Raw genomic sequence first — 14786 nt, forward strand, 5'->3', positions numbered from 1 at the left:
TGTCACTCATCACTACAGTGCCCAAGTGCTTCACGCACATTAATTGATTTGTCTTCACAATAGCCTTGGGAGATTAGGAAGATAATACTATCTTCCCCACAGAGTAGCACAGTGATTAGGAATATAATTGTACCCCAATTTGGGGTGCCCAATATAGAACAAGAAACGCTTGCTTTTTCGGAGTATTTGGCATCCTGTAGCATTTGATATGTTCAGACCACAGTTCCCTTTTACTTTGGTTGCTGCTCGCTACAGTTCTGCATATCAGATCCCAAAGTCTGGACGCAGAAAATAAGGAACACGCAAGCAGCGATTGTGAAAAGTTTGATTGAAGTGAGTTGCTTATGGTGACACAGGCTCCGAGACAGCGACAGGGATAGAAGTCTCCAGGGCAGCATTCCTTTGCTCGAGGCACAAGACCATTATTTTTCTTTCTGCAATCCTTGGATTCATTCAACATGTACCTTCAAATTTCTGCACTTCCAAGACTATGTGATCTTGTGATCAAACGCTGTATCCTAATGCTTATCACAAAGGGCTAAGTTAAAAGCTGTAGAGGCATCATTAGTACTAGTTTGCTTAACTTCTGATTTTGCAACTTCAGTGGTGTTCTTTTAACATGCATGGCTTTTGCATTTCATTTTCTTTGTTTCAATTTGCTTAAAGAAAACCCCCCCACAAATTCCATCAGGTTTCTCAATGTTTTCCCCCTATACGTGTTCTTGGAAATTAATGAATCATTGTAGTTGAAATTTAATGGATGCAAATACTCAGCAGGGTAACTTTTAGCCTGGACAGTTAATAACTCAAAATGGGGTCTTATAATGAGAAGTGTCAGCAACTTTAAAATAAACAGTGCTAATATCCCTGCTGTGAAGTCTTTTTTATTGCTTCTCCTCTACTTGTCAACCTGAACTGGTTTATAACTCTTCACCCAAATCAATAAAAGAATCAGTTATGTGAATCAGGCCTATCACTGATTCAACTCAGACAAATTCAGGTGAAATTATTCTATAGCAGTCCCACCCTCCATTAAGAAAATAAGAGGCACTTGCATTGTTGTCAGTGGTAATTATTTGTACTCTTCTATGGGAAGCTATGACCCCAGGAAAATTTTGTCTATACAAAGGCAGCATTTCCTAAGGCAGACTGGGTCATTTATATGGCAAAGTACCCATTTCTGAAACTCTAGGTTTATATCGGACTCAGAAGTCTGCCTTCTTAATTTTTAGTTTAGTAGATTTTACTGCTCAACAAAGTAGAATCTTCTTTCTTTAACTTCCAGTTGGTGGGGTTTTTTGTTACTCCAAAGCCTGATTCTAGTAGTCCAAGTGAAAGGACATGATGTAGATCATTAATAGCTGCACCATAAATGTGCATACTAATACTGGGCAACAAACAGGTTCTGCTCTTCATGGACTTGCAGTGACTTGACAGGCTCAAAACAAAACACAGACTGAGCAGCAAACTTCATTATTTTGTTTTGTAAACCATTAAATGAAAGTCAGTCATTCATTTAGGCCATCCTTATGTTTCCCTTCACAGCTACTCCCTAAGAAATGATACATTAAACTGGTTTTCTATTGATGAGTATTCTGGAAAGGTTAAAGTTATGCAGGTTTTGGACAGAGAGACTGTGAAGGACATTTACTGGATGCAGGTTGTAGTTCAGGACAAAGGTAAGAACGTCTTTGTTGGCTTTGGATGACAGTTTTTGCCCCCTCGGAGGTGCAAGGAAAACCAAAAAGAGAAGAGTGGGCCAAAAAAAAGAGTGGGCCAAATTCAGAGGTCCCTTCTCATGTCCTTGTGACAAGGTATTTGGCAAAATTCACAGATCTGTTGGAATCTGACATGGCCACACCACGACTGCTTCTGCTGCAGCCTCAAATTTGCAACCTCTGGACTGTCAATCACGTGCCTCACTGACCACACCACCCCAGTGCCATCACTAATTCAGAGGTGATGCCAATGGATTTACATGATACATTGATAAATGGGTATGGGTCTAAGGAAGAAGACACCTGCTAAAGCTGCAGGCAAGTTCAAGCTTCTGTGCTGGTCACAGCCCCAGGAAGGGGGAACAGGGTGAGGGAGAGAGACGTGTGGCCCTTGACAGGTCATTAAAATGTTAGAAGTGGCCTGCCAACCCAAATGCTTGCCCACCCGTGCACTAGTCCATTTCCTGCCAGAGTAGCTCATTGCTCAAGGTAAGCCTTCACCACCATCGGCAAAGTACTGTAACTGCTACTGCAGCCAGCCAGCCTGGGACAGCAGGTCATGCACCACTTCTTTCTGTGGAGTAAACTTAGTGATTATCTGTTAAAATCCACGGTAACCACTTTGTGTGTCCACATCTGCAGAAGAGAAGACTGAGAGGGCATTTGACAGCAGCCTTTAACCACCTGAAGGGGGGCTCCAAAGAGGATGGAGCTGGACTGTTCTCGGTAGTGACAGGTGACAAAACAAGGAGCCATGGTCTCAAGTTGCAGCAAAGGACATTTAATTTGGGTATTAGGAAAAACTGTCTCACCAGGAGGGTGGTGAAGCATAGAACAGGTTACCTAGAGAGGTGGTGGACTCTCCATCCTTGGAGGTTTTTAAGGCCCAGCTTGACAAAGCCTTGGCTGGAATGATCTAGTTGAGGAGGGTCCTGCTTTGAGCAGGGGTTGGACTAGATGGCCTCCTGAGTTCCCTCCCAACCCTCATTTTCTATGATTCTGTGATCAGCAGTCTAGAAAGAGTCTACATCAACACTGCATCTGTGTTTGACAGAAGGAAACAGAAAAAGTTATACTTGTTCTACACTTACCTTCTGTCTAGGTTACAAGAAAGGAATATTATGGATGTGTGAAGGCCTCCAGGAGTCTGTAAGTTTTGTAGGCAGCAGAAGAAGAACTTTTTAGGATAGAGTTCTGTTCCTGCTTACAGAAGAGGTAGTAATGTTTGAGCTGAGGTATATTTTTTTTTATATATCAGTCGTCAAAACTGGCAGACTGTAAATGAAATGCTGCAAAATACATCTCTACCACAATGCATCCTTCACAGTCCATTTCCTAAGAGAGAGGCAAATTAGGTGTACTCCTAGAGCTGTCCCTCTTCCAGATGGAGACTGTAAGGCTTAGAAAAGACCCCTCAGAGAACAATTTGTTACAGAAAATTCAGTTCTGAGTTGCACTGGTGAAAATTAGATGCAATGCCAATAAGTCATCAGAATTGCACCAATGGGACAGATTCTAATCTGGTTTTAAGGTGAAACAAGTGTCACCACTTTTGTTCCAGAGTATTTTACTTTAAATATAAAATGCCTGCTACATAACTAAGAAACTAGAGTGAAATTGTGTAATATCAAGACTTTAAAAACATTTTGATGGTTTTAATTGCATCTGAGCTGGTTAAGTAATATTTAGTTCACATTCTGCATCATTTGATTTGGACATTTCTGCCTCAAATAGTAGTTTGAAGTCAGCGGTCATTGGATAAAATGAAAGAGGCTGCTTTTAAACACCAGAGCTGTTAATTCAAGCATAATTGCACAGACATTTCAGCTTTTTATTCTATAAAAATTGCTTCTTCACAATGATTCACACTGTCATCACAAATACACTTACCTACAAAAAAAACAAATCGGACAAGAACATTTCTCTTTCAGCCTCTGATTCACATGGATGTCTGACACTAGCCAGAGAATTTGCCATCGTCATTGAAAATGAAATAGCTATATGTGAAAGCCAGTATTGTAATTTTAAAAATCTTCTGTCCTATGAAGCTGCAGTCATCTAGCTGCAGTGTGCAGGGGATGAAAGGTCTGGCATTCAAATTGCCTGAAGCCAACACCACAGCTGAATGGTAAATCACTGAATGCATTTAAGGGGCAAGGTCAAGGAGATGACTGTGATCACATTTCTTTATAGATGATTGCAGTATGAAACAAATAGGATGATTCATTCCAAAATATAAATAGTCCTAAGCCCTCCAAAAGCCCAGTTCTCCAAGGCCTTGATATTAGTAAGATTAGAGAGGGCTCTTAAGAGAGGGGCTCCGCACCTCCCACAATTAGGTCCCAATGTCTTAGCTTAGTGTTCACTGGTTGTGGAGAGGATTCATTCCTGGTATGTGCAGCACTCCAAGTACAAAAGGAGAACAGCAGAATCACCTACACAGCTCTGATACAGAGATTGGATACTGCCACTTAATAAGAGACATCCTCTATCTAATATATATTTCAAAAGCTGCTAGTGAGTCAGCTCAAGGCTCACAAATACGCGGTGCGATGAGTCACTCTGGGTTTTCATTGTTTGGTCAGGTCATCTTTGGTGCGGATCTGCCCCTTAACTCTGACAAAGATCTTATGACTATACTATGTGGATTTGCTGTTTGGGCAGGATTTGTCAGTCTGTTGTTTACTGGAACAATAAAAGAATATCAGTATCGATCAGTTCATTTAACCATGTCATTTCCACAGAGGCCGAGACTTATCTTCTAATCCTCCAGTCATCTCTCTGCCCTTCTTTAGATTCTCTGGTTTACGGAAATCTCTCCTACGAAGAACTAAAAATTAAAAATTCTCCTTCAAGTTTGGCTTTATCAAGGCACTGTAAAGAAGTATTATTACCTCACCAATTCAATAAGTGAGATATATATCGCACATTCATATGATAGCACACCCTTGAATGAAAGCTGAGAAAAAAATTATACAGAATTGTTGGATTTTATTTTAACAGTACTATAATATGGACAGCAAGGGCCAACTTTTCAGCAGTTGTTTCCAAATTTGCATCCATACATTTGTCTGTGCAAATAAGCATTTGCTCACGTAACCTGGATTCTGTGACTGAATTCCAATATTTTCTCTTGCATGCACAAATATACAGGTATGAATAGTTTGGGAACAGCCAAAAATCTAGTACTGGAAAGCCTGCCCTGACCCCTTCCCTCCCTCCCAGCTCCCACAGCAGGGTCCCCAGCTCCACGGACCCTAGGCATGTGGTATGCTAGCTAATGCAGATGTGTGTGTGTCTCCAGTTTCACTGAGACAGGCAGACAAAACAGTGACCACTTAGTGCTTTTTGGAGCTAATCAACAGGTCAGGTGGTAAGCTGTTTAAGAAGAGTTTGCAGTAATGGAGAGAGACTATTGTTTTGCTGATCGGGTGATAAACACTGTTATCAGCTCCCTGCTGGCTTGGGAGCTACCTGTCAGTTTGCTGCAGACAGTGTAAAGAAGCAGGGAGGGAGATTGAAAAGCTCCGTATCATCAACAGATGCATGCACTGCACCCCCCACCCCTTGCCTCAGAGTGCTTAGCAGGGGGCTGGCAACACTCCAGCCCCTTGAGCAGTGAGTGAGAAAAGCCTGGGATGGTGCAAGCAGACCTCCCTAGTCAGAGGTCCTGCCAGGGCCTGGCCACACCCCCCTCAGCTCAGTGTCGTGTAAGGAAAGGGAGAGCTGCTCTTGCGCCCCCCCAGCTTCTAGCCTGAGCCACTGCAGGCATGTGCCTGAATTTCCTCAGTCTGGAGAGAATATCTGTGTGGTTACAAACCAGGTCAGCCTAGCCAGGTTAGACTAACCTGCAAAGATTGAATCAATTCAGGCTCAGGATTTTTTAATGTCTACACTTAGCTTCTTAGCCTACGTGAACAAATGTACCTACCTACACCTCATTACAAGTTACTTCTATTGTCTCAAGACACAGTGGTTATATAATTAGGCTGACACTGTAAAGAAGCTGCCAAATGACTGTCTGTTTTATCTAATCTACCTAAGATTTTATATGAGACTCAGTCCTATAATATAGGATTAGAAACTGCATCCTAGGAATGCTTTCTGTGAACCTCATTTCCTTTACATCTATATGGCTATGTCTACTGTTCTAAACAAGTCTTTCCACAATTTCAGAGAGAAGTTTCATAGAATCATAGAAAATGAGGGTTGGAAGGGACCTCAGGAGGTCATCTAGGCCAATCCCATGCTCAAAGCAGGACCATCCCTGGCCATGACTTTTATGGCCAAAGTTTTCTAAGCATCAGGGTCAGGTTTTCAAAGCAGTTCACACTACTGGCTACATGTCTGCCGTTCAGCAATAATTTAAATTTCTCATATCATAACTGTTTCCAAAAGAATGCGGAAACATTATTAATAGCAGAAATTAGAACCAAGGAGTGATTTCACTCAAGATTTGTGTGTTCTACGTTATTGTTTCCTTGCAGGCAGCCCATCAATGACAGTCTCCACTGATATAGTGATCCACATCTTGGATGTCAACGACAACCCTCCGTATCTAGTAGGAGACTACTCTGCCTCATATCTCTGCACTCCACAGAGGGAAGAGCAGTCTATCATTATCAGTGCATTTGACCAGGATGGGGCAGAAAATAGCGTTCCTTTCAGGTTTTCACTTGCCAATGACCCAACGCATCAGAGTAACTGGAGGATCAACACAATCAATGGTATGTATGTAAATCTAGGCTTCATTATGGAAAATGGTAGCTTTTCCATAGCTGGGGAAAAAAATAGTTTCCATTAGACAGTAACGTTTTAGTTTCCAACTAACATTAGCTTAGAAATCTACTTGATCTAAGAATTCCCTAAATGACTGTCATGGACAAGGAAAATATGTCTGCAAGGTAGAAATGACAGCTAATGAATTGTTTTTGAATTTCACGTCCCTAAAAGTTATATCATTTTAAAATTTGACTTTTGCCCCTCCTTTTTTTGTTCTACTTTATAATTACCTGAGATATCCTTGAAAATTCATGTAGCACCCTTGAAGGAAAGTATAACTGAGCCAAGTAATTAAGCATTCTTTGTTATGGATGGTTTGGCTCTCCAACTTTTGATTGGAAGTTATTGCCCTGGCTGCTGCCCTTAATAATGCACTGGGAGTTTTGCCATTGGCTTCAGCTGCAGTCGGCACTACTCCTTTACATCTGTGTGCGACTGATTTCAGACTAAACAGGAGAAAAGGATTTTTTTTTAATATCTGACTGCTAACAAGCTCTTTCTTTAGTTCAAATGGTAGAGGTATTTTTTTGCAGCTGGAAGACCAGCATTCTTGGTGTACAGGTATTTCATTAGGGATAAAATTAATATTGCAAACACAATCCCATGAGGAAGCTGACTGTGATCTCTCTGTAATTTTGAAAAAGATAAAATACTCATGCTTTCCAGTATTGTAGGTTAAGTCTTAATGATTACTCAAATGGCTTATGCCAATGCTGATTAAACTTAGTCGGTATTTGGAAAATGGCTCATGTCTGTCTCTATCTAACTACACAATTGAAGTACATTACACAAAACATCTGAAACATAAATAAATCTTTTCACCTAGGTTCACACAAATGGTAATGCTGAAGCATAGAAATAGCAGTGTTTAAGAAATTGTCATTATTTGAAAATCATATGGTGCTTCTTTGACAATGAAGCTTGGGGAAAAGGAAATCATGACAACAGACAGCATTTTCTCTTTAATCTCCAAACTAATTCTACCTCTGGTTAATTTTCAAACAAGTTAAAAGAAGCTGTCACATCTGATACAATGACCCTTTTCTGGTGGGTCCTCTAAGGACTGTGCTATCGCTAATTAATGTTACATAGAAGAGGCTCAGACATTAGACACTGACAAGCAGAGACAGATGGGTCAGCAATATCAACTTTGTTACTTTCTGTATATTACTGCTTTCTTTCAAAGGATATAGTTAATGGGAAATATTAATACAGTTGACAATTGACAACTAAACCTTTTCATGAAGTACTGTGGTCAACATCTTCACTCCCACTTTGCTGTTTTTACTGCTCCTATTTCACCTTTATGCCAGGTGAAATAGAAGGAGCAGTAAAAACATATCCTGGCTTTGGCTGGGGGAAAATTCTCCCAAGGAAGACACAGTAAAAGACAGTAGAAGGTGGCCTCCCAGGGTTCCTCCTGCAAGCTCCAGACTAGGAGGTAAGTGAGACAGTGATCCTCACTGGGTACACAGAGCTGGAGGGATTCTAGGCAGTACCGTGGCCCACGCTGCAGGAAGGCATCAGAGGGACTTCCCCTGCCTCCCCCAGCACAGAATGCAGGGGGACAGTGGTGACTTAAAGCTACCATCGTCTCCTTCCCACGGGGCTAAGGTAAGGTACTACGCAAGCATGCAGAAACCAGCAAACAGTACCTTACCTTATCCATAATATGTGTTTGTTAAATGGGCTGTATTAGACTGCTAGTTTCCTTAACTACACCTTCTTTTTCATGCTTAGGCTTTGCAGGTAATGCAATAGGTAATGTTATCACATGCCAACCTTCCTTGGATTTCATAAGAAAGATTTTAGGGTTTCTGTCTTCTACAGCCTAAGGTGCCAAATGCTTCCTGCCTTCAGAACACAGCACCCTGCAGGTAACAGACCCTCAGTCAGCAACACGACCAGTTATTTTGTCTTACAATTAGTTCCACAAAAGATTTTTTGTATTGCATGGTAGCCACTTGAACGACGACTCAATATTTTCCATGGAAAATGAGAGGGGGATGAGTGAAGTTGTTTGATTGTTTGCATTCTTTCTCCAAAAGAGATTCTTTTGCACACAAATGCACAAAATGCTCGGCTGTGACATTAGTCCTTCCTTTTCATTTTTCATATTCTTTTTGACAGATACTCATGCTTATCTCACCATGGGAATTAGCTGGTTGGAACCCAAATTGCATCTTGTTCCTATTATCCTGAAAGATAGTGGGATTCCATCTCAAACCCAACATGTTCACCTACCAGGTAATAAGAAGGTGTTTCCTACTGCCACCATTTCAGTAACAGTGTGGAGAAGGTTCTTACAGCTACCCTCTTATACAGAGCAAAAAGTAGAAGGCTAATGTGCAACTGTTCTTGCTTTAAATCATGATCTCTCTTCCTGGTCTCTACCCTCCTCCCATGTGGCCCCAGTAACATAGGCCATGTAATATAGCCCTAAAAAGCACTTGCTATTCTTTTCTGTTTCCATTTGCTTTTATAAGCTGGCATTTGATTCCATTTGAGATATTCTCATTATATAGAGTGTCTCAAAAAACATACACATACTTCAGTCATCAGGACTACAGAGACATATTGGCTGATAGTACCAGTTCCAATACCATTTCCAAACTTTCTTTCACTGATCAAACAACAGGCACACCTCCCCCATACTAATAATCAGACTGAGGACAGGGAGCTGACTGTGCTTCTGTCAGTACATCTGTCTTCCTAGTGACTAAACCAAGCATGAAGCATGAATTTTTTAAATATCTGGTATGTCCACTGTAAAGCACTCCTAGCACCAGGTTGGGGCTTTCTTTTTAAAATAAAAAAATAAGATGGTAAACACAGGACACAGAAAACCCAGAGTCTGTTCTGGACTAGTCTTGGAGTAAAGTCTAGAAAGAGGGCTAAATAATTCCAGTTGCCCTCTCACCAGCACCCCAGGAAGGATAGAAGGTACAAGAAGCCTCTCCACCCAGCTCACTGCTGCAGGACTTGGACAATGCAGACCGAATATTTGGGCTATGTGGGGCAAGTTAATACACCAAGAACCATGGCCAGAGCCCTCCCACCCTGTGTGTCTCACTATGGGCAGCAGCAGATGCTTAGATGGAAAAAAAATCATACTGCTTCCTTCTAGAGTAGGTGTTTGCATCACAGTGAGCTCACGGCACCTGTCTGTCCTGCACTGACAAAAATCCGCAGAGTATCTCCACTCAGCCACTGCGCTGTGCAGTCACCCTCTATGCTTCCCTGAGGGAAGCAAGTCCATTATTTGGCCCTTAAAGTCCATTATTTGGCCCTTAAAATAAAGAGTTTAGGGTGCAATCGGATTATGGTATCTTAACAGCTCCTTTTTGCCTTAAAACCTCTGTGCCTCTGAAATAAACGGAGGGACACTCACAGAAAGCTATTCACGAAGGGCATGATCTGGAGAGCCTTTCTAAGCCCTCCAACCAGTGCAAATTGTAAAGCAAATAAAATGGATTTCATCCTTGCGCCTCAAAAGGACTGAGTTAGGAATATGCTTAAATGGTCAGTAAGAATAAAACTTCATTTTTCAGAGACTTGCATATTGTAGCAGTGAGCTCCTTACAGTCCTTATGCTGAAGCTGCTCCATGAATTCCCACTGATGCTATTTTTGCTGCCTTGCTTCGAACTGTTTTGAGTGCCAAAATACATTTTTGGGAAGAGCGGTTTTGTTTATCTGACAGCGTGTATGTGAATGCTATTCTGCCTTGTGCCAAGAATGAAAAATCTAAGTTACTGTTTTGCATCTAAGAAGTTGTGTTTGCATTTGTAAAACCAGTTGTAACTGCAACAGAACATATGCAGGAGATTGTTTTATTCTCTGTCTTCTTTGTACCTTGTTAGCATGAGCATGAAACAAAATTTATCTGTGGTGAAAGCCCTGCAATGGAAAGAAAATAAACTTTCCTTTAGGATTCAGTACTAAGCTCTTGCTTCTTTAAATAGGATTAAAAGCAGTTCATTTTAGAGCCTCAAACAGTTTTGTCATTCAGATGCCCTGTCCAGAAGTGCAGAATAACATTTTAACCATGAAAACTTTACATGCTGGTTGCTCACTTAACTGTGCCTCATCCAAGCAATGACCCTCAAAATGTTTCCTACTACAGACCCAAATAAAGGTAATTAGATGGAAAAGCACCACATGTACATTTGGAGAGACAGCTGAGAAGGCTGCTGATCCAGCTATAAAGATTTCTAATAATGGTAACTACTTACAGAGGAGGGAAACATTGAGCCTGGAAGGAGAATGAGGGGCTGAAGGAAAATAGAAGGAAAGACTAAGTGATTCTGACTTCAGTGGCAGACAAGATCCTAGGCACATAAATAAGAGATGAGATCACAAAATAGGGAAGAAATACGAGCTGCTAAAAATGAGCCTGCATAAATAGTAAATCTTGTTTGACAAACTGAATGGAATGTATATAGGGAATAATGCACAAAACACACAGGGACGAAGAAGGCAGAATAACCTACTCCACATTCAAGGGATAGTATGTGCCATATTGCAGCACAGCATGTAGGCACGGACAGTTAGTAGAAAACATGGCCCTGAGCACATTGGGACATTAAAAAGCAAGAGGAGGCTAAAAAAGATACATCAGAGAAGTTATCTTTGGGCCTGTGCTAGTATTACTTTAAGTCCAATGATACTGAGCATTATCTCTAGCCTTCACTGTCTTTACAAATGTAAATAGGGATTGGTATTTGCTATTAGGTGAACAGCTGCTGATCGTTTAATTGGGATTAAAGTTGCCCAGAAAGACTTCCAGTGGTGTGATGTTTTTCTGCTGTTGTCATTAACCCACCAGATCTATTTATAAATAGATCTCAAGAACTTCCCATTTCCCCAGGCCTCTGCTCTCCTGAAGAGGGTGGCCAAGCAGTGTTGCTGCTGCTGCTGCACAGTTGAGGAAGATGATAGACCTGTCTGCCTTGCTCTCACACTGGGCACCTGACCAGGAGATAAGGCTTTCACTTTGGCTCCTCTTGAGTTGGGCCTAAATCCTGCACCTGATGGGGTAGGGTTTTGTGAAGGGTCATGGAAATTAGGCAATACTGAGGGAGAAGTTTGTTGGGCTGTGATGTTAGTGGATACCAGGCTGCTCCACACGCAATGGCTGCTGGCAGTATTCCCAGTAAGTCTTGAATATTATCCATATAGAGTTAATTCTGGCCATTCTACTCATTTCTACCAACACATCCCAGTGCACCTCACAAACTGAGGTAAGGCAGCCCTTTTCCTTGTCTGTGGAACGATACCACTGACATACAGTCACCGCAGCTCTCTTCTCCTCCTAAGTGATTCACAGCATTGACTAGCCACTGGTGTTCATGTTTGCTGATGGCACCCAACTAATAAACCACAATGGAGTTCAAATCAAGAGAAGCTAAGTAGACTAGGATACATGGGCATAGACCAATGCCTTCCAGCTACCTTCTTTAAGGAGGTGAAGGACTGGAAATCTTACTACAGTTCCTACCTGCAAAAGCACAGAAGAATCCCATGCAGTGCAATCAATTCAGCTAACATTTCTGGGCATAACTGTGTACCTTAGCATCATGTGCACAGTGAATGTGAAACACTTCCAAACTAGATGGCCCCTATGCCACCCACATTAAAGACTCCTTTCACCCCATTTACTAGGGTTGTGCAAAATTTCACCGGCCATTTCATTTTGACACTGTTTTGACTCATTTCAAGGTCAAAACGGCAAAATCAAAATGAAACAAAAGGCTTCAAAACGGCTTCGACACAAAACGAGGCTAGTCAAAATGTTTTGACCGTACCTCTGGGAATGGAAGTCAGCCCAGCTGGGCTGACTTCTTATCCCCGGCTGATCTAGTGAAAGTCAAAACAAGTCGAAACAACCTCACTGTTTCGATGAAGCAAAACGGAACAGCCGTTTTGAATCAAAATGTAATTCGGTACGAAATGCTGTTCTGTCGAAACCTCGAAACTCCGGGTGAAATGGAATGGTGCCATTTCACACAGCCCTACCATTTACCCCCTGCTTGCTGCTGCTCCCCTGCCTCTAAGCTGTCTGTCCTTAGGCAATGAAGTTCTTTGAAAGTTTAGAAAGTGGCTAACATGTAGCAGGTGCTTCAGCAGTCCAACCCAGTGTGCAGGAGAGCAATCCAGGCCTTCTGCATTGGTTGGTAATCCCTAGAATTAGAGGGATCCAGGTTCACCCCAGTGGGCTATGTGTCATAAGCATGTCAGCTCTCACTGTGTAGGTCTGGAGCATGAAGCCTGGATGGCTATACCATGTGTTGATGAGCCTTAATATAATAAAGCAAATTTCTGGCCATACAAGCCTGATTCACAAGCTACCCAACATGGTGTGGCAGTGCTAAAATACAGCATTTTTTAGCCAAGTGGGATGCTTGGTTTGTGCACAGCGCTGCCAGTAGTACTGTGTGTTTCCTGGCTCCCACTGTCTCATAAGTATACTGCTATACAAGCTCTAGAAATAAGCTTCAGGATTTAGAATAGACTGGACTATGTGAGCCATGAATAATTTTTCTATGAACTGCTTCTTACAGCTCTATAAAGTCAAGAGAATGAGACCAGTGCTTTCATTACAGAAAAGAATATAAAGAAACCAATGTGATTGGAAAACATTTACAAGAAGCAGAGCACTTGATCTGGGCTGCTAATAAATCCCATCCGTTTCAATATGGCACTCAAAGGCATGGGGGATATCCGATTGGAGCTCACCCTGGACCGGTGCCATCGTTTGTAAAGCTGTATTTTAATGGCATTTCTTGTTTTACCAGGAAGTCTGTATTACAGGATTGTTCATTTTAATTCCTTCAGTTTAGAAAATACTACAAAGCACAGAAACACTCAACACAAGAACACCCTACATAGTAGCTTATATACGGCAGGTAAATCTAGTATAGCTCCAGATCAGCAAAGAGTCTGGGACTCTGGGGATACTGGTTTGTCTTTAGTTTCAGTTTTGTTTCGGGGCTCTGATCTGATCATTTGATGCTCCAGATACAGGAAACATATCCAGTTGCAAGATTAGGGGCTAATACACAATCTCCCAGTTCACTGAGATTTCTTAATAGTTAATGCACTGTAGTTTGTTACATCTGAATACCTAAGACATTTCAAAGCATCAATTACATTTTATAAGGTCAGCAGGCACTTAAATTTTTAAGACGCTATTGCTGTGCATGCACATGGGGTCAGAGCTCTCAGTAACATTTTGATGTTTGTATTTAACACTGCTACAGTGATTCATCTGCACGTATTTCGCTTTCATTTGAAAGAGAACCATTTACAGTGTCTATTTTAAGGGTCATTAAGTGGAACATCCTAAGTGCAAACACTTTGGAAAGATAAATGGAAACATTTAATATTTATGTATCACTTTTCTGCTGCATCCTAGTTGTGTAATCAGATCCCTGTTCCACAGCTCCATTTAAAGGCTACATTAAAAAATTAAATAAATGTTATAAAATGTAGCAGAAATTAACATGGGTCCCAACTTTGAAATACAAGAACTGTGTATTCAAAGGCCAAGTCTGACATATGTACAATGCAGGGAAACCTAGGGCAAAGCTGTCCACTACCACAAGACTGTTGCAAGACTCTTTAGTTCCTTGAGCTCTATATCCATTGGCCATGCCACGCTGGATCAGACCCAATGTCTATTTACTCTATTCACAGAGTATCCAGTACCTCACGGTTTAGGAACCCTTCAATAAGCAGTTGTGAGATAATCACCTTCTCGTATTAGATTCTGTTCTAATCTCCACTAGGCACTGATTCAAACCCTTAAGAGTCCTTCATGTTTTTCTTAGCACTAACTAGTATAGCTCCGGATATTCCAGTTAGCCTATTATATTTCATATGGTAAATTAACAGTCAGTGGGTTATTTATTATTTGTATTGCATAATGCCTGGGTGCCTTAGTCAAGGACCAGGATACAACTGTAATAGGTAAGGCTGCACACAGTGATCATCCCAGGCCTAAAGGGCTTATAGTCAAGGTATGGGCAACCCCTGCTTAATGCAGTTTTGCTTACTGCAGTTTCACTATAGCAATCATTCAGAATACCTACCTGGGTCCCACTTAGCGCGTTTCACTATAATGCTGAGTGTGGGGGTGGGGAGAAGCAGCGGTGGCAGTGGGTGGGGTGTAGTGGTGCGTGAGGTCAGCAGGGGCCCAAGGCAGGGTGGCAAGAGCGCAGGGTCTGGTCCAGCACGTGATGCTGGAGCTGATGGGGAGGAGCAGCGGTGGCGGTGAGAAGGGGGG

At 41.7% G+C, this 14786-nt stretch overlaps 1 protein-coding gene across 7 annotated transcripts in view; it reads left to right on the forward strand.

The window, feature by feature from the left end:
- The window catches only part of CDH16 (cadherin 16), a 77204-nt gene that overhangs the window by 57947 nt on the left and 4471 nt on the right, over positions 1 to 14786 (forward strand). For 4 of the 7 annotated variants that reach the window (XM_019535882.1, XM_019535879.1, XM_019535880.1 and 1 more), the window contains 3 exons: positions 1546 to 1679; positions 6206 to 6445; positions 8631 to 8747. In XM_019535882.1, the coding sequence (XP_019391427.1) occupies positions 1546 to 1679; positions 6206 to 6445; positions 8631 to 8747 (491 nt within the window). Of the gene's footprint in view, positions 1 to 1545; positions 1680 to 6205; positions 6446 to 7326; positions 7443 to 7813; positions 7942 to 8240; positions 8378 to 8630; positions 8748 to 14786 lie in introns of those variants that run through there. The other 3 variants (XR_002101273.1, XR_002101274.1, XM_019535883.1) reach the window with 3 other exon arrangements.

The sequence above is a fragment of the Crocodylus porosus genome, unplaced genomic scaffold (genome assembly GCF_001723895.1).
Source record: "Crocodylus porosus isolate Cpor-Errol unplaced genomic scaffold, CroPor_comp1, whole genome shotgun sequence".
Lineage (NCBI taxonomy): Eukaryota > Metazoa > Chordata > Crocodylia > Crocodylidae > Crocodylus > Crocodylus porosus.